The sequence below is a fragment of the Podarcis cretensis genome, assembly GCF_951804945.1.
Source record: "Podarcis cretensis genome assembly, chromosome: 5".
In the NCBI taxonomy this organism is placed as follows: domain Eukaryota; kingdom Metazoa; phylum Chordata; class Lepidosauria; order Squamata; family Lacertidae; genus Podarcis; species Podarcis cretensis.
In genome coordinates, this window is record NC_137174.1 from 61,619,435 (window position 1) to 61,637,219 (window position 17,785).

Consider the following 17,785-nt stretch of genomic DNA (forward strand, 5'->3'; position numbering starts at 1 on the left):
AGGGAAAATATTCTCTACAGTCTCAAGCACTGTTTCCTGAGAACTTTCCAGTCAAGTAGTACATGCAGGAATTCTGATGCAAAAGAAGAATGATTTGTTGTCCACAGTATATGTTATACTGGTGATTCTGGATTCCACAGTATGAAAGACACACGTGGATGACATATCAGACTAGTACAAACTTTCGGATTTAACAAGTTCTTCATAAGGCACAGGTAATCACATAAAGAAGTGGAGAGAAAAGATGCTATGGGAGCATGTGGAGCTTTTAGGCATGCATAGGACAGCCAGGCTCCAATAAATTCACCAGCAGATCACCTGGAATCAAAAACACTTTCTAGAATGTTGGTAGACTTTCATATTAAACATTTGGTTGAAGAAAACACTTTGAGGAACAGAGTTAGGTTGTTCTGCAGCTTAGCCAAGGATTTTCTGAAACCACTTTTTCTGAAACCCTAACTCTGCTTTCACTGTAGTCAGAAGCAAGACAAGGGTCTTGCCAAGTACTCTGCAGATTTTTATTTTAAAAAAAGAATCACACACTAGACTATCTCCCCCTCCCAGCACTATAAATCATGTACTGAGTAATGTAAATGGAATGTAGGACTTTCTTTTCACACAACAGAGTACTAATGAACTATGACCCAGTTTTCTTCCAAACCAAAATGGGTTACAATTAACAATGGTCCAATCATAGACAACTAGCCTGTCCTCATTAATTATACCAATTCAAGTCTGCAAGGACTAATTGCAGGAAATTAACAATTAAGCCCCAGAATCCAACTACAACATGGAACAACCATCTGCAAAATTCCTTTCATCTTGGCCAATCAAACGCAGACCCCCTGGTCCATACACACTGTACCAGTTATATTAATATAGCACTTAATGACCCTCTTGGCTTTGCATCTCTGTGATGGCTGCAAAATCAGGATAATTATCAAGCATCTCATAGATGGCAATTCTTGGTGAGTGTGTTACTGGCAGGAGTTGCATGGGTTTGAATTAGGAGATTTGGCTCTAGTCTACAGCTGCCTGGTGTGTTGCACCTACATGAAGGCCATTTAGCATTTCCAAGTTCTGGGTAGACATCCCAATCATCTACGTGGGTCATCGGATCCTCTAGGAAAGGAAGAACTGTAAGAGATTTCCTCTTTCTTATTAGGTCTTCCATGAGCAACATGGTCTTCCCAAGCAACGGTGTGTGCCTGTATCCTTCGGTTGCTTTTCAGTCCTGCCTCCTAGTTTCTCCTTTGGTCTGGACTTACTCTCCACCCCTGCTCTCCCAACTCACCTCAGGCTGCTCCCCACAGCCCAGCCTTGACAGCCCCACATACAGCTTGAGAGTTTGGGGAGGTCTGATTCAGTTCTTGAATGTAGCAAATTAAAATGCAGACTTCTAGCCTCCAGTTATCAAGGTCAAGCTCAACATGCGTTTGTAACTTAGTGTGCTTTTTCTGTTTTATAAAACAGTTGTGAGAGTCCCTCAGTCCAAGTCAGGATTGCAGCACTTGGAGATGGGGGGTGAAAGGTCATCCTTCCTACACACTGACTTCCCCCCTCTGAGATCTTTTCCCTCCCCAAAGATGCCACTGCAAATACAGTAGTACCTTTGGGGGCAAATAACAATTTTCTGGGTAATTTTCTGGGGGAGCACAGGCGAAAAGGTTAAGATGCAAATACTTCAAAGGGAGTGGTCTAATTTCCGTAAGTTTATAGCTGTGAAAAACAATGCCCTCCTCTTACCACATCAGGACTGTAGCTGCCTGTGGGCTGCAGCTGGCTTTTCTTGCCAAAGGTATCATAGACCTGAGTCACTTCAGAGCTGCTCTTGCTGTTGGTGTTTTTTCCTAGCTCTGGTAAGTCACCCATGAACTGCAAGATGGTGGTCCAAACAGCTAGAGATGCCTAATATGGATAGGACACACATTGAGATAGTTTTGCATAGTAATGGTAAAACTAACGTGTCACATATTTTACCCATGGGTATTTGCATGCACTTAATTCCCACGGAAGTTTGTGAGGTTCTGTGTGCCTGTACTGAAACCATAACAACTTTGTGATATAATCTGCAATAGTAGCAGTAGCTAGGCAGCAGCAGTCCAGTCAGTAGCTGGCACTGGTTTTTGCTAATACTGTAATGTAAAACCAGCTTGTTAGTTTTTCCTGTGTTGAGACACAATATGATAGTTTCTTTTATGGAGGATTGTAAACCAATTCAGTAAATCTTAGTCAATCTTATAAACCTCATTTATTAAATCTGCATATGAATAAATACATATTCTCCCTTTGTTTTTAGATAGCAACTGCATGAAGCATTCCCTCCCATATGTGAGAGATAGTGGTATTTTTTTAAGTACCTGTGTTTTAAAAAAAGTTCATAAAAAAATTGCTGCCCAGTAAATTAGGGTTTTGCTTTTAACTGAACAAATATATTGTAAATCAATTAGTCTAGCAGTTGTATTGACTGCATACACACCATGAATTTAAAGGATGTGCCTTCCCAAAGTATCCTGGGAACTAGTGTTTGTTACGGGTGCTGGGAATTATAGTTCTGTGAGGGGTAAACTACAATTCCCAGTGTTATTAAGAGGGGGAGAACATCCTTTAAATGTATGGTATATACACAATCTAAATCTTGCATTCTAACATCGATGTTCTTTCTGTTTTATTTCTAGAACAGCATTTTGTGGCCTGCAGAAAACAAAGGGGGAAAAAGAATAAGATCTAGGGTGCTGCTAGTGTTGTCAGCAGAACTTAAGCAGCACAGCGAAGAAGAGTTACACTACCAGAATATCATCCTTCTCCTCATGGTAGAGCAATGGGTGGCGCAGCGGCCGTCGAATGTGCGTATGTGTAGAGGAACCTTGGAAGTAAGTGGCTGCAAATTTGGGGAATGAATATTCTGCTAGACCACTCGTCTCCTCTTCCTCTTCCTCCAGCTCCATGGCCATTGGGATCATATCCAGGTCCACCTCGTTCAGCTTGTACATCTGTGTCTTTGTCTCTAAGTCCTGCAGGGCAAAGAATCACAGAAACATCAGTGCTTACTAGTCCTGATGGCTGCATTACCTCTGGGATCAGAGGCAGTGTTTGGAGAACATGAGTCAGAGAGCGTTGCTGCATTTGTGTCCTGACTGTGAGCTCCCCACATGCATCTGGTTGGCCACTGCAAGAACAGGATGCTGGGCTGGGCTAGATGGACCTCTGGTGTGACCCAGCAGGGCTCTTCTTATACAGAGGCTCCAGCAAGGCTGTCTGCTTGTCTGAGGCATTTGTACCCTGCCTTTTAGCAAAGACACTCTACAAAACTGTGTCAATGTCGGCTATTAATAAGCATCATTTTAAGGTGTGCGTAGTGGACACCTTCATAATAATAATAAATACTTTATTATTTATACCCCGCCCATCTGGCTGGGTTTCCCCAGCCACTCTGGGCGGCTTCCAACAAAGTATTAAAATACAGTGGTCTGTTAAACATTAAAAGTTTCCCTAAACATGGCTGCCTTCAGATGTCTTCTAAAAGTCTGGTAGTTGTTCTTCTCTTTGACATCTGGTGGGAGGGTGTTCCACAGGGCGGTGCCACTACTGAGAAGGCCCTCTGCCTGGTTCCCTGTAACTTGGTTTCTCGCAGTGAGGGAACCACCAGAAGACCCTCGGCACTGGACCTCAGTGTCCGGGCAGAACGATGTGGGTGGAGACACTCCATCAGGTATACTGGACCAAGGCCTTTTAGGGAATTAAAGGTCAGCACCAACACTTTGAATTGTGCTTGGAAACATACTGGGAGTCAATATCTGGGAGATAATATCTCCAGGTGGCCACTTCATATGCTGTTTTTCCCCTGGGGGTGAACAGGCCTATACAATACTGACTTTACAGCTGCTTACCTCAAAGCCCAGAGGAGCCTGTCCTTCTTGGCCTCCAATTAAAGAAGGTAAGAAACCAAATACTCTGTCCACCATTTCCTGGTCACTGATGACATCATATATTGCTTCATGTTTGTCGTCAACAGCTTCATATTTCCTTAGCTTCTCAGCGTCCTCTTCCAGCTGTTCCTGTGGGTAAGTTATATGAATCCATGTAGCCAGCACTAGGAACTTGCAGGAATGAAAATCTGTACACACACACCAAATCCTCATAAGCACAAAGTGCAAGTTTGGATTTCCATGGCCAGGAGGACAAACAGGTTTACAAAGTAAGTTACTACAATGCATATGGGAACACTCAAGAGCTGCTACTCCTGACCAGATATTTTCAAATGTTTCTAAATCTCATCTAATTCTGTAAGCAATCTACTCCTTATAAGCCTAATTTCTGTCACCTAGTTTTAGATTTCCAGCGACAGGCACAGTAGTATCTTGGTAAAGCAGATCTAAGTAGTAGATATCTGACCATATACAGTATATATTTATATACAATATACAATTAACTGTGTAATCTCACTGTATACAAGTTGTACAAGTGACAATAAAGTATTTCAATATAACATGCTGGAACTAAGCTTGCTGAGACCCAGCATATGCTCTTGGATTCCAAGCAAATTATTTCATTTTCAAATACGTATAGGGAACAAGAAGATTTCATGGTGAAAATAATTTGCCTGGCTAGTAAAGGTAAAGGGACCCCTGACCACTAGGTCCAGTCGTGACTGACTCTGGGGTTGCTCATCTCACTTTACTGGCTGAGGAAGCCGGCGTACAGCTTCTAGGTCATGTGGCCAGCATGACTAAGACACTTCTGGCAAACCAGAGCAGTGCACGGAAACGCTGTTTACCTTCCCGTAGGAGCGGTACCTATTTATCTACTTGCACTTTGACGTGCTTTCAAACTGCTAGGTTGGCAGGAGCAGAGACCGAGCAACGGGAGCTCACCCCGTTGCGGGGATTTGAACCGCCGACCTTCTGATCGGCAAGGCTCTGTGGTTTAACCCACAGCACCACCTGCGTCCCAATTTGCCTGGCTACTTCTGACTTTAAAAAACCAGATGACCTTATAAGGAAAGGCGTGGGGCACCTTTAACCCTCTAGATGTTGATAAACTACTACTCCTATCAGCTCCAGCAACCATGGCCATCAGGGATGATGGAAGTTGTAGTTCAGCAACACCAGGTGGGCCAAAGGTTCCCCACCACCTGTTATAGAACCATAACACATGCATGAAATGAACTTCACTTTCACAAACAGCAAAGTAGTGACAACAGGTACAGATGGGAGGACATTTGTTGTGTATGATGAACTTTCCTAATATTTCTGCACAGACAGAACTCTCCATCAACATGCATGTCTTTCTGCTTTGGAAATGTGAGCACTTGCATCGCTTTATGTGACCTGCTGTGGAAGCACACATTTCTTCTGTGGGAGTTTCTTCTGCCTGAATGCCATCATACATGAGAGCCCGGCGACCGAGAGAACCTACCTTTTCTATTCTAAGCGCTTCTTCCCTTGCTTTCTTTGCTCCAGTTATTGGAAGGAGATGCTTATCTTCCTTGAAGCGTAGCTGTCTGGCTTCCAGTTTGAGTTGCTGCTGCAGGTAACAGAAACTTACTATTGTTGTCTTTAGCCAGATTTATCACTTTGCACTCCCTCGTTTCCAAATGATTCCCAGCCTAACATTTGCATATAGCAAGGGCAAAAGTCTCACTGTGGCTGGGGCCCCCTTCCAGACAGCCTTTCTATTATATGCATCCATGATGATTTGTGCTCATGATCTTGTGGGGGAGCCACATGTGATCTCAATTTCAATACTCTTTGCACCTGGAAAAGTTTGGGGCTGGTCACACTGCTTTATTTCCGTTCAGGGCATACCTAGTAACTTCCTGCTGAAATCCTGTAACTTTTTACACCAGGAATGTTCTCGTTTATTTTTGTTCTGCTTTTGTTGAGCTATATCCTCTCCAGACAGCAATAATATGGTAGCACTGGGGAAGCATCACAGAGCAACTAATAAAGCAGAATAAATGCACCACGAATACACTATTATTGCATCAAGAACATAAGAATCGTAGAGTTGGAAGGGACCACGAGGATCATCTAGTCCAACCCCTGGAATGCAGGAATATTTTGCCCAACGTGGGGCTCAACTTCATGATCATGAGATCATACTCTACCAACCGAGGTATTCCTGCAATAAAACACCAGTTTCACCTTTATAATTAGTAAATACTACTGTTAGAAACTAAGTATCTATAAAGGTAAAGGTAAAGGGGCCCCTGACCATTAGGTCCAGTCATGGCTGACTCTGGGGTTGCGGCGCTCATCTTGCTTTATTGGCCAAGGGAGCTGGTGTACAGCTTCCAGGTCATGTGGCCAGCATGACTAAGCCGCTTCTGGCGAACCAGAGCAGCGCACAGAAACGCTTTGTGCTTTCAAACTGCTAGGTTGGCAGGAGCAGGGACCGAGCAACGGGAGCTCACCCCGTCGTGGGGATTCAAACCGCCGACCTCCTGATCGGCAAGTCCTAGGCTCTGTGGTTTAACCCACAGCGCCACCCATGTCCCTTAAGTATCCATACTGGTGTCCTTATAAATCAATAGCTTTCATTCTGTATTTTAAAGTTGCATTTGATTATGAGGTCTCCAAAATATTTTGGAAAATTAATGTCTTTTAAAATCATCACGTAACATTTTGGCCGTGAACGATTTAAAAAAATTTATTGCAAGTGCTAAAGGCAAAACTCATTCAGTGACATCCTGGTAAACCATAGTTAATGGTTAGTGTGACTGTGCCTAAGAGGACTTTTTCACTTCTCCCTGCTAGTACTGGGAGGAAACAAACCATGTACTCTGGATTTGCAATACATCCAAAACAAGGATTACAGCTTGTTTCACTCCCAAAAATGCATGATCTGCAGCCAAGGTTCACTGACCATAGTTTGTTGCAGTAAAACATGGTTCATTGGACATAAAGCAAAGGCAGAGATTGTGGTTTGTTTCTTCCATGCTCCAGTGAAGAAGAGCTAAACAAGCCTCTTAACCATGGCTTGTGACATGTGAACGAGGCCAATATATCTAACCCTGAACACAAACAAATTGAATTGATATGTATTTTAAATAATTCTGTTCTTATCACCTTGTCAAGAGTTCCAAGACCTCACCCTCAACTGTAGTAAGCAGGGGGTCGTGATTAAATGCATTATGTAGTATTCAGTTATTTTGTACCTTGAGGATACTAAAGTCATCGCTAGGCCAACTCTCTATTCACAGGATTTGGCTGCTGTCAAGCTTTCCTACTATGATGCATCATGTGCTGATTATGATCCAACTGTACCCACCTCTCTCTTCATTCTCTGGAAGCTCCTACGAGCAAACATTCCTCTGGCATAAGCTTGTATCACACACACAGCTTTCAGCTGCTCAGCTGTTTTCTGGCGCATCAGGTAACCTCGACACAAAGCTTGGAACTTAATCACACTTGCCCGGGCAGCCTCATATTGCTTCACAAGCTGCCTGCTCCGGAAAAGGGCCTGCAGGCGCTCAAAGCCCAACATGATCTAACCACACAAGAGAAGAAACGGACAAGGTGAATGAACAGCAGGTTAAAAATGCTTCAAATAAATAAATATTCCATTGTCTTTGAAAGCATCTCATGGAGGTCCTTGCTACAGTGACAAAACCAAATTTATCTTATCCACCTCTTATCTTATCCATACACTAAAAGCACATCAGGAATACATGCAAGCAACAGCCCCCCCCCCCTGGATAAATCAGCCATCTGTTAGACCTTAGACAGTTGTTGCGTTAAAAACAACAACAACTGAACCAGGCAGGGATCCAAAGAACTATGTGAAAAGCACATCCAGGGGGATTTTTTGATACTTTCCCCTTTGCACAGCAGAATGCCGTGCCATAGCACAACTTGCAACATTTCAAAAGCAGCCCACCATATATTTTGAGGTGTGTGAAGTTCCATAAATAGCTGTGCAGCTGACTCTTTGAATCCCAGTCAAAGTAATGTTTGAGTGTTCTAGGTCTTTTAGTGTAAGAACCTATGAATAGTGTGCCTAGCTATGCAGAGCCCATTTTGATAACTGTATCTGAAAGATCCACGCAAGCTTTTTACCATCTTGAAGTTCTTCCGACAGCAATATCCCCTCCAGGCTGTCTGAATAACCACAGCACAGCGCCTCTGCCTCAGAAACTGTTTCCTGCAGGCAGAAGAAATTAAAACAAAAACAAAACAAACCTCAATATGCTAACATTAACCCCAAAATACAGTGGTACCTCAGGTTAAGTACCGTATTTTTCGCACCATAGGGCACACCAGACCATAGGGCGCACCCAGTTTTTTTTTGGGGGGGGGAATCAAGGAAAAAAATATTTTTTTCCCCTCCCGGGAGAGGCTGCGTGGGGCTAAAAAATCCATAGCTCCGTGCAGCCTCTCCTTGCGGAGGGGTTGCGCGCAGCTATGGAAGAAGGCAAGGCAGCGAGCGGGATGGATCCTGCTCGCTGCTTTGGCTTCCCCTTTAGCCCCGTGCAGCCTCTCCTTGCCGGGAGACGCTGCGCAGGGCTAAAGAAGCCATAGCCCGTGCAGCCTCTCCCTGCCGGAGGGGTTGCGCGCGGCTATGGCAGAAGCCTGCATTCGCTCCATAGGACGCACACATTTCCCCTCAATTTTTGGAGGGGAAAAACTGCGTCCAATAGAGCGAAAAATATGGTACTTAATTCATTCCAGAGGTCCGTACTTAACCTGAAACTGTTCTTAACCTGAAGCACCACTTTAGCTAATGGGGCCTCCTGCTGCTGCCGCGCTGTCAGAGAACGATTTCTGTTCTTAACCTGAAGCACTATTTCTAGGTTAGCGGAGTCTGTAACCTGAAGCGTATGTAACCCAAAGCGTATGTAACCTGAGGTACCACTGTAGTGGGTCTAGTGGAATAAACCCAGAACTGCACCCCCTCCTCCCCACCTCACACAAAAAAGCCACTTGCACCGAGCCCAAGAAAAATGCAATTCGCTCCCCATAGTTAAAATACCCAAAGGAAATTAACAATCTGATTTCATTTGCTACCTTTAAAAGCATTTTTACCTTTCCTTGAACCCTCTCAGCACTTTCTGAATTAGGATGGCTTTCTCTGTGAGTGCTTTGTCTCGCTGCACCTCCAGTACTGTATCATGATAGTCCTATTAAAGAATGGAAAAAATAATAATTCACATGTTTATCACCAACTAATCTAATCTAAAAATCACCACATATAAAAGGGTTGTAACAAAACAGAACCAATCAGTCTGTATATAGGACAATATACAAGTTATTCTATTGCTCTTAGCAACAAAATGTATTAGAGAATCTGTGATGGAGATGGAGGAAACACTTCTGCTTTGTCATCTAGTGTCAACTGATTTAGATCCAGGTGAGGGGAACAAGGGGGGCAAGTACAAAAAATTAGGCTGGATGTTACAACAGCCGTGAGGTCAGCTTGTAGACTCAGCTTCAAGATGGAGAGTAAGTTCTTCTCAAGCATGGGTGTCCACAGAAATATTTTGGGCAGGAGAAGACAAGGTCTATGACTTGTAAGTACAAGTTACTGAGTTGTGACTGAACCCTGTGCACCACTACATAGTGCTGAAGGGAAGCGATGAGAAACAATTCATAGAAGATCAGACAAACAGACCTGAGGGAACAGTGCTCTCACATAGGCCTTATCTGTGCTATACGTTTAAAGCTGTGTCGTATCACTATAATCTGTCATGGCTTCCCCCAAAGAATCCTGGGAAGTGTAGTTTGTTAAGGGTGCTGAGAGTTGTTTGGAGACCCCTATTCTCTTCACAGAGCTACAATTCTGAGTGGTTTAGCAAACAATCCCTTTGGGGAGGGTCACTCTGTGAGGGAAATAGACGTCTCCTAACAACTCCCAGAGCCTTTCATGATCTAAAGTTCCCAGGATTCTTTGAGGAAAGCCGTGGCTGTTCAAAGTGGACAAAACTGTTAGATTAAACCAGTAACTTACTTTCAGGAATACTTTGGTTCTTCCAATTTTCCACTCATCATCTTTTCCTATCACCTTCTCACAGATGTAAATGCAGCACTGGCGAGCATCATTCTTCAGCTGAAATGTAAATCAATTGTCACATTTATGTTTGGTTGGAAACTTAAGAGGCCTCATGATAAATAAGTAAGAAATGGGCACCAGATTCTGGTCATACTCTGGAAGTGCTTTTTTGAACTAGAATTGGTGAGATTTATATCACTGGTAATATTGCCATATAAATTCTTGCAACTGTTAAAGGATGACTTAAGAAAAGCATAAATAAAGCAACCCCCTTCTTGGTGATGTGCTTACTGGATATGTATATAGCAGTAAGAAGGGATTTGAGTTTTACAAATCAATATGCCTCTTACTGCAGTAATAAGTTTGATCAGTCCTGCTAACTTGCCTGCTCACGAGAAGACATTGGCTGCAGAACTCGGTATCTCTCAAAGAATTCTGCAAAGCCATAGCGAATTGGGTAGCCAGCTTTCCTAATCCGGATGGTTTCCATCATTCCAGAGTAGCGCAGCTGACGGATACAGAGTTCTCGGTCGAACAGCTGAAAATAAAACACACAGCAAAATTTAACACAAACAATCTCGGTTCTGTATCATATGCATTAAATGTTCCTGTTTATTCTTTTCACACCTCATCTTGGGTCTAATGAAAAAAATATTTATCTCTTTCACATTTTCAGTCAAGTTGGGATACCAGAACAAGCACAGCAGGGAACAAGGGATGTCAATATTGCCGTACATTTGCTAGTGTCACCCACTTGCTTGCTTCTTATTCGTACCTGCCTATTAATACACATTTTCACCAAGATGAATGAGCCAGCCTATTAAACCCTGGAATGTCAATCAGATAAAGAAAATTAGGTCTGAATGTGCCACCTGCAGGAAACTGCCCTCATTTGGAAGCACCCTGTCACACGCACCACCTTGCCCCCGTGACTGGGGTGGTGGTGGTGGGGACGCCGGCAGGGCCATGCGACGTCAGCACATCATGTATGCATGCCCTGCTGCGTGCATGCATGGTGAAAGCATGCCCTGTGGCATCCTGGCGTCGTGCACACCCACCCAGTGGCATGCTAACATCACTCACACATGCTATGGTGTGTGGTGACCTGTTGTGCAGCTGCCCTGCAGCTTGTGCTTGTGACACAAGTGTGCCCCGCAACATGCAGGGGGGCTAGCCCTTTCATTGGATTTTTTTTTTTTTTTTGAGGAGCTGGCCCCCATCCCCCAGCTCTGCTAACTACATAATTCCTACCAAACGAATGTCCTTTCTCTTGAAACCAACAGATGCTACAGACAAAAGCTTGATCAAGATATTTTAATGAAATATTACCATTGGCCTCTTGTAGTCATTGGGTTTGATACAGCGGATAAAATACGGCTGGCAGTTACTCAGGATTTTCATCAGCTGCTCCAGGGACTGTTTGAACTGCCCCCCTAACGTAGAGAGACGCTTGGTGGTATCTGATCCCTGGGAGAGCAAACCACATGTCTTGAATATCAATTCAACACCCACATGCATTGAATGACTATGCTGCATTATATATATATATGTACTGCCTTGGTGACTGAACACCCATCCTACACATGTTTACTCTGAAATAATAAAATGCTGATGAGGCACATTTTGCCTGACGTTGTGGTGTAGACAAACCAATAATGACAATGCTAACACAACCATACAGGAAAAAGCCCTTTCTTACTGCTTTGCATTCATATTAAAAACAATCCAAGCAATGCATTTTCAGAGAAAATGTGTTCTTAATATTGCTGGCAAATATGCCCTTAATAAAAAGCCATACTTTTTATGACTGACAAGTTCTCTCTTTGTCTACTGTGTCCCCCTAGCGGACGTTTGTAATGTGTGTCTGAAGCTGTGGAGCATATATACCCATTGCCTCTCCTGTTATGTTTGTAGACCTGAGGTTCCCTTTTCAACATGATTTGTGGGATCTATTGGTTTTATATGTGAAGTACTACTGCCCTCCAATGGCCAAAATCACAAACCAAAGGAAATCATCCTTTTATAATACCAACAGTCAACTTGCTCAGAATTCTCCAACAGGCAATGTTTCTGTCAGCTCTCACAGAATCTCATAGAATCATAGAGTTGGAAGGGATCCTGAGGATCATCTAGTCCAACCCCCTGCAATGCAGGAATATGCAGCTGTCCCTTATGGGGATCGAACCTGCAACCTTGCCGTTGCCAGCACCACGCTCTAACCAATTGAGCCATTCTGTTGGGAATAGGCATAGATGTTTAATAGAAAAATGACAAATGTAAAAGAGAGGGTGGTATTGTGTGTCTCTACTGGAGCTGACTTGATACTTATTGTTGGATATTTGTTTAAAGAAAACAAAGAACAGAAAAGTTTAAAGAAGAACTATGGGTAATATCCAGCATTACTCATATTCAGAATAGACCAATTAGTTAGAAATCACCCTCTATGAACTAGGTTACAAACAAACATTTAATTATCTCAACGCTGTAATAGTGTTATTGTTAATGCCACAAAATGGTGGAGTGGCAACTCAGATGAGCAAATTCAACAGAGTAATAACATAGGGGTAGCTCTTGCCTGCTCTGAGGGGAAAAACAATAACTGTTGACAGAACAAAAGTCTAAAGAAGAAAAGACATGCCAACCAAGAGAATAAAGGAGGTAAAATGAAACAAAATTACTATGAATAAAAACATATTACATATTTTAACCATAGCAAGAATTATACATGCTAAGGCATGGATGAACATTCGAAAACCCCAATGAACTTGACATAATTAGGAAGTTTTGGGAATACAGGCAAACTAGTAGCAATGTTACAAAATAATGGTAATAATGGTAACTACAAGATACATTAAAAAGTTAGGGATAGCAAGACAAGAGGACTTTTTATCGTTTACATAATTTTTTCCTATAACTTCAATATTTAATGTTTATATATTTTATTTTGGAGGAACTGATGCAAAAGAATTGTGATTATTCAGGATGTATTTACTCTATTCTGGTAATTTCCTTCAGTTTTTGAGCACTGGAAAGCTATATAAGCTTGAAAATATCTGAATACAATTGTGTATGTACCAGGAGTACAAATGTGGATGAATAAAACAAAACAGGATCTTCCATTCTGTATTTCAATGGACATCTATGCCCAGGGATGGCAAACCTTCAGTCTATAGGTGTAATTAGGCCCACCAGTCCTCCTACAGGAGACCATGTAGGCCAAGGCACAACCAACTGCCCAACACTTGACATCATATATACTATGTACAAGCCTGGCTCAGCCAAAGGGAGGTTTGCAGGCACCACCAACCAGCTGACCATTGGTGCCTGTAATGCCATATGCAAACTGCTGGGGAAAACAGCACTTGGTAAGGGGCTCCTGGTTAAATTTACTGATTAAAATCTATCTTGCCCTTCCTCCCAAAAGAGCCCGGGTTCAGGTTTTCAAACCCCCCAAGAAACACAGAAGCAAAAGATAAAGGAGCAGCTGTGTGTATACATAGATGAAAAATATCTGAACAGGGCAGGTGGCAGCTGTTTTTCAAGCAGCCTTGAAACCCTGCAATTATTCTGGAAGCTGCTGTTTTCAGAGAGGGATAAACACACAAGATGCTTTCCTGCAAGGAAACAAGGACATCTAGGCATGGGCATATCTCTCAATGTCAGTTTCCCTCAGTGTCTTATTTTTACAAGCTTAAGTTCAGTTAGCATGAGCTTATGCTCCAGAATGGGGAAAATGTGGCTAACAGGACATGCACGTTCTGCAGGTAACTAACTACTTAGCAACCTTTGTCAGAGTTGCAGGGGAATGCCTAAAATTTTCCCAACAGTAGGCACAATCCAAAGGAAATAGTTCCCATTCCAGCCTACTGAAATAAAATAGGAATTGCACAAACCCACAGCTGCTACAGAAATAATTAAAGCCAGGTGATGGCTTTAGGGCTTTTTTTATTATTTCAATTGTGGCATTTCTTCTCTAAGCAGTTTACCTGTCCAAAGGCAGCAGGTGATGTTCTGGATTGCATAAAACCCCGGCAGGACAATGACTGGTGGCAAAAGGGAGAGCAAAAAGGGTAGAATTTTGAAAGAATAAAGGAGGAAATGAACAGATAGATAAGATAAGTACAGCAATTATTTGATGTTTCGCTACAGTTATATTGAAGGTAGTGCAGGGGGAAATCTGAAAATCATGTGGATAAATCCTAAACATTGGCACAACACCACAATAATGTCCCACCAATGCTATTACAACATGATAGCTGCAAATTTGCATAGCCACCGCGTATCCTTTCTCCAAATAGCTGAGGACAATGTAGACTGATGTTATCTCATTTTACCCTCACAATAACCTTGCGTCTGAGAGATGTTGGCTAGTTCGAGATTACCCAATGACCTTCACAGGTGAGTAGGGATCTAAGCCTAGGTTTTCCTGGTTTAGGGCCAATATTCTAACCACTTCATCACACTGGCTAAATGCTTAGAAATGCTTCATCCTGATTTGCCAGTGCTATGACTGCAAAATTGTAACACCTGCACTAGTTGGACTGGGCTTGCTCCTCCTCAGCCAATGTTTTGCAGTCAATAAACATGCAGATCTTCCCATACCTGTCATACAAGAATTGTAGGGGACCCCATCCCCTCACAACAGGCCAAGGTTGTGTACAAACTATAACTCCAAAGCACATTCAAAGCACCTTTTTCCTCTCAAAGAATTCTGAGCACTGTAGTTAGTTAAGGGTTGCTGGGAATTGGAACTACAGTGACCAGAATTCCTTGGGGGGGGGAGAGAAATATGCTTTGAATGTGCTTTAAAGATATCGTGTGTATGCAGTCTAGGAGTGATTGTAACTGTAGAAGATGCTTTGCTTGCTATATATTTCTACTCTCCTGTTTTGAATCTGGTAACCCTAGGAAAACAAAACTGCATATTCTGACCAAACCACTCATTCTAACTAGGAAAGTACAGTGGTGCCCCGCAAGACAAACGCCTCGCAAGACGGAAAACCCGCTAGACGAAGGGGTTTTCCGTTTTGGAGGCGCTTCGCAAAACGAATTTCCCTATGGGCTTGCTTCGCAAGACGAAAATGTCTTGCGAGTTCCTGCGGGTTTTTTCCCCTCCCCCCCCCTTTTCCTAAGCCGCTAAGCCGCTAAGCCGCTTATCAGCTGATCCGCTGATAAGCCGCTTAACAGCTGATCGCTAAAAGCCGCTAAACCGCTAATAGCGCTAATCCGCTAAGCTGTCAATGGGCTTGCTTCGCAAGACGAAAAAACCGCTATACGAAGAGCCTCACGGAACGGATTAATTTCGTCTTGTGAGGCACCACTGTATTTTCTGAATTATAGAATAAAGCAGCTATATCTAATATAAATAGCTCGGGATCATTCCTACTATTATACATTTAAAATATGGCAAAGGCTTAAAATTGAGACAGAAGGTAAAGTGCAGCTAGAATGTCTACGAAACAGAGGCTGAGAGTGCATCTACATTTCAAGTCAGTGCTGGGGGGCAGCTAACCTTGAGGGTGGGATCCACTCCTAGATGCCTAATGCTCCCACGGCCAAAAGGAATCACATTCACGGGTGTCTCCACCTGAAAGACCTGTCTGAGGAATTTGTTTTTGGATGAATGAACCATCTGCAGGATGTCAGAGCTAAGCATGTCACGGTTTTTCTCGAGAAAACCTATAAGAAAGGAGAAGCAAGGTAAATAATTTTTTTCTGCTTGCTGCCAATTTCCGTATTGTACTGAGTTCCCTTGGCCATTCTCCCTCCTCTCTCTTTGATAGTGGACCCTGCCTACCACACCGCTTCAGTAAAGGAATGAAACAGCTGTTTATGAACCAAGAATTAGTCTGACAGGATCAATCTGCAGGATTTGAAACTGGGGAAAAAGGAACTCTCTTTGAATTGATAGAAGATATAATGATGGGCAGGGAACTTTTATTACTGACTCACCTTTAGACTGGTAATAAACAACACCAGCAAAATGGTTGATACCAAAGACTGTGTCATGGACGCTTCTTGGTGGAATGTAGATTTTGCTTCTGCAATGATGATTGTTGATTTTGTGCAACATGGTTGTGTCTGTTCCCTGGAAGCAAACCACAACATGAGATTAAAATGGGTCGGGGAGGATGCTAATACGTGCTCAAAACAAACAAGGAAAATGTGTGGCAAAAGACTTCCTGAGATGCGACAATGTGGCAACAACATTTTTAGAGTCAGGAAATATTTTAGAGATACAGAAACCTGAGGGGGTCTCTGTTAGGTTGCCTGCACAGCAAATAGCTCCAGATGTTTAAAGCAAGAGAGCCAAGCTACACAGCTAGATTCACAACATGCAACACAAATCAATACAATATAGCAACAGAAAAAAATAAAAACAAAGCTAATTCCCTGTGGGCAGCCTGGAGAAAAAACACGATGCTCACCTTAGGGAACCTGCTTTCTTCATCAATGAGTGACACAATATTCATGGGTTTGAGTGCAATCACTTCCAAGGCGGTACAGTTATCTGTGAAGTCAATGTGACTCCAGGTGATATGCTCAGCCAAGTATTCCTCCTGCTCTAGCTTGAAGACATGCGCTACGAAGAACTGCTGGAGATGCTCATTGGCAAAGTTGATGCACAGCTGCTCAAAACTGCAGGGACACAATTATTTCTTATTTATCGTGAACATTTATATTATTAATATAATCTTCCCTTCTAGTCCTTCATAGGATTCAGATATTGAGGTGTGGGTAAAATATACACTTAAAGAGAAATACAACTGGCTGAGTAACCAATTAAAAGACAAATGATTAATCCACTAAAAATCTTGAATCACCAGGCAGCTCTCATGAAATCTAGCATATATCAAGGGCAAGTAACAAACACCACACACTTTCACTTCAGCATGAAGCTGTATCAGTGGACCTCAATCATCTTCAGTGTGGAAATTAATTAACTTAAAATATAACTTCCATCAATACTAATGGTTACAATTTGTTTCTGACATGGTGTGCTATTTCTCAAAACATCCCACAAAACAGTTAAAACTTGAATGTCATACCTGTTAGTGGTAAAATTTTCAAAGCCAAAGATGTCCAGTAGCCCAATGGACCTGCATGTTTTTTTATGACCCTGAGATGATGGGTTGTAAATTGCAGTATTGATCTTATTAACTATCCAGAGGAAGAGGAGTCCATAGATCCCCTGGGTAAAGAAAAGGTGCATAAGAGCACGGCATTTAACATAAGTTGCATTCACATGTGGGGTTTATAGCATTGGTTTAGCTGATTATAAGGCTAGTGCTTCTGTCCCATTTTCTAAAGTTCCTTTCACACTGTACAAACCTGTTTCATCACATCTCAACCACTATACCATCGGGTTGCAGTAAATGCCATGAACACAGCAACAAGAAGCTGCAATAAATAAATAAACATCCACAGATGCCAACATGCCATCCCTCTCCTCCACATTCTGCCATTCTGTGCTGAAATACCAGCTCCACTGACATCAAGAAAAACATGCAACATTCACCATGAGAGTAAGCCCATGGATGAGAGCTAAGAGTGATAATTTTTCTCTCTTGATTTAGGAAGCATTATAGCTGTAGGCTTTTATAGATTCAAACTTCCTTAATAAATCAGATGCTAAAGCTGGAATACCAAAGAGGACATTGTAGGATTTTGTCTTTAGACTGTTATTAAACTTCAATGACATGTACAACCTTATCATTTTTATTTTATTTATTTCTTCATAAAATGTATGAACTGCCTCATTGTAGAAAACCTCAAAGCTGTTTACAAAACATAA

General features: G+C 42.4%; 1 protein-coding gene across 6 annotated transcripts in view; it reads right to left on the reverse strand.

Annotated features, from left to right (window-relative positions):
- The window catches only part of MYO7B (myosin VIIB), a 61,143-nt gene that overhangs the window by 27,762 nt on the left and 15,596 nt on the right, over positions 1-17,785 (reverse strand). For 3 of the 6 annotated variants that reach the window (XM_079976798.1, XM_079976800.1, XM_079976799.1), the window contains 15 exons: positions 17,040-17,182; positions 16,419-16,629; positions 15,943-16,078; positions 15,503-15,669; positions 13,977-14,033; positions 11,320-11,457; positions 10,376-10,528; positions 9,949-10,047; positions 9,027-9,121; positions 8,061-8,145; positions 7,273-7,491; positions 5,419-5,526; positions 3,891-4,058; positions 2,790-3,014; positions 1,747-1,908 (listed from right to left, as the gene is read on the reverse strand). In XM_079976798.1, the coding sequence (XP_079832924.1) occupies positions 1,747-1,908; positions 2,790-3,014; positions 3,891-4,058; positions 5,419-5,526; positions 7,273-7,491; positions 8,061-8,145; positions 9,027-9,121; positions 9,949-10,047; positions 10,376-10,528; positions 11,320-11,457; positions 13,977-14,033; positions 15,503-15,669; positions 15,943-16,078; positions 16,419-16,629; positions 17,040-17,182 (2,166 nt within the window). The remainder of the gene's footprint in view (positions 1-1,746; positions 1,909-2,789; positions 3,015-3,890; positions 4,059-5,418; positions 5,527-7,272; positions 7,492-8,060; positions 8,146-9,026; positions 9,122-9,948; positions 10,048-10,375; positions 10,529-11,319; positions 11,458-13,976; positions 14,034-15,502; positions 15,670-15,942; positions 16,079-16,418; positions 16,630-17,039; positions 17,183-17,785) is intronic. The other 3 variants (XM_079976803.1, XM_079976802.1, XM_079976801.1) reach the window with 2 other exon arrangements.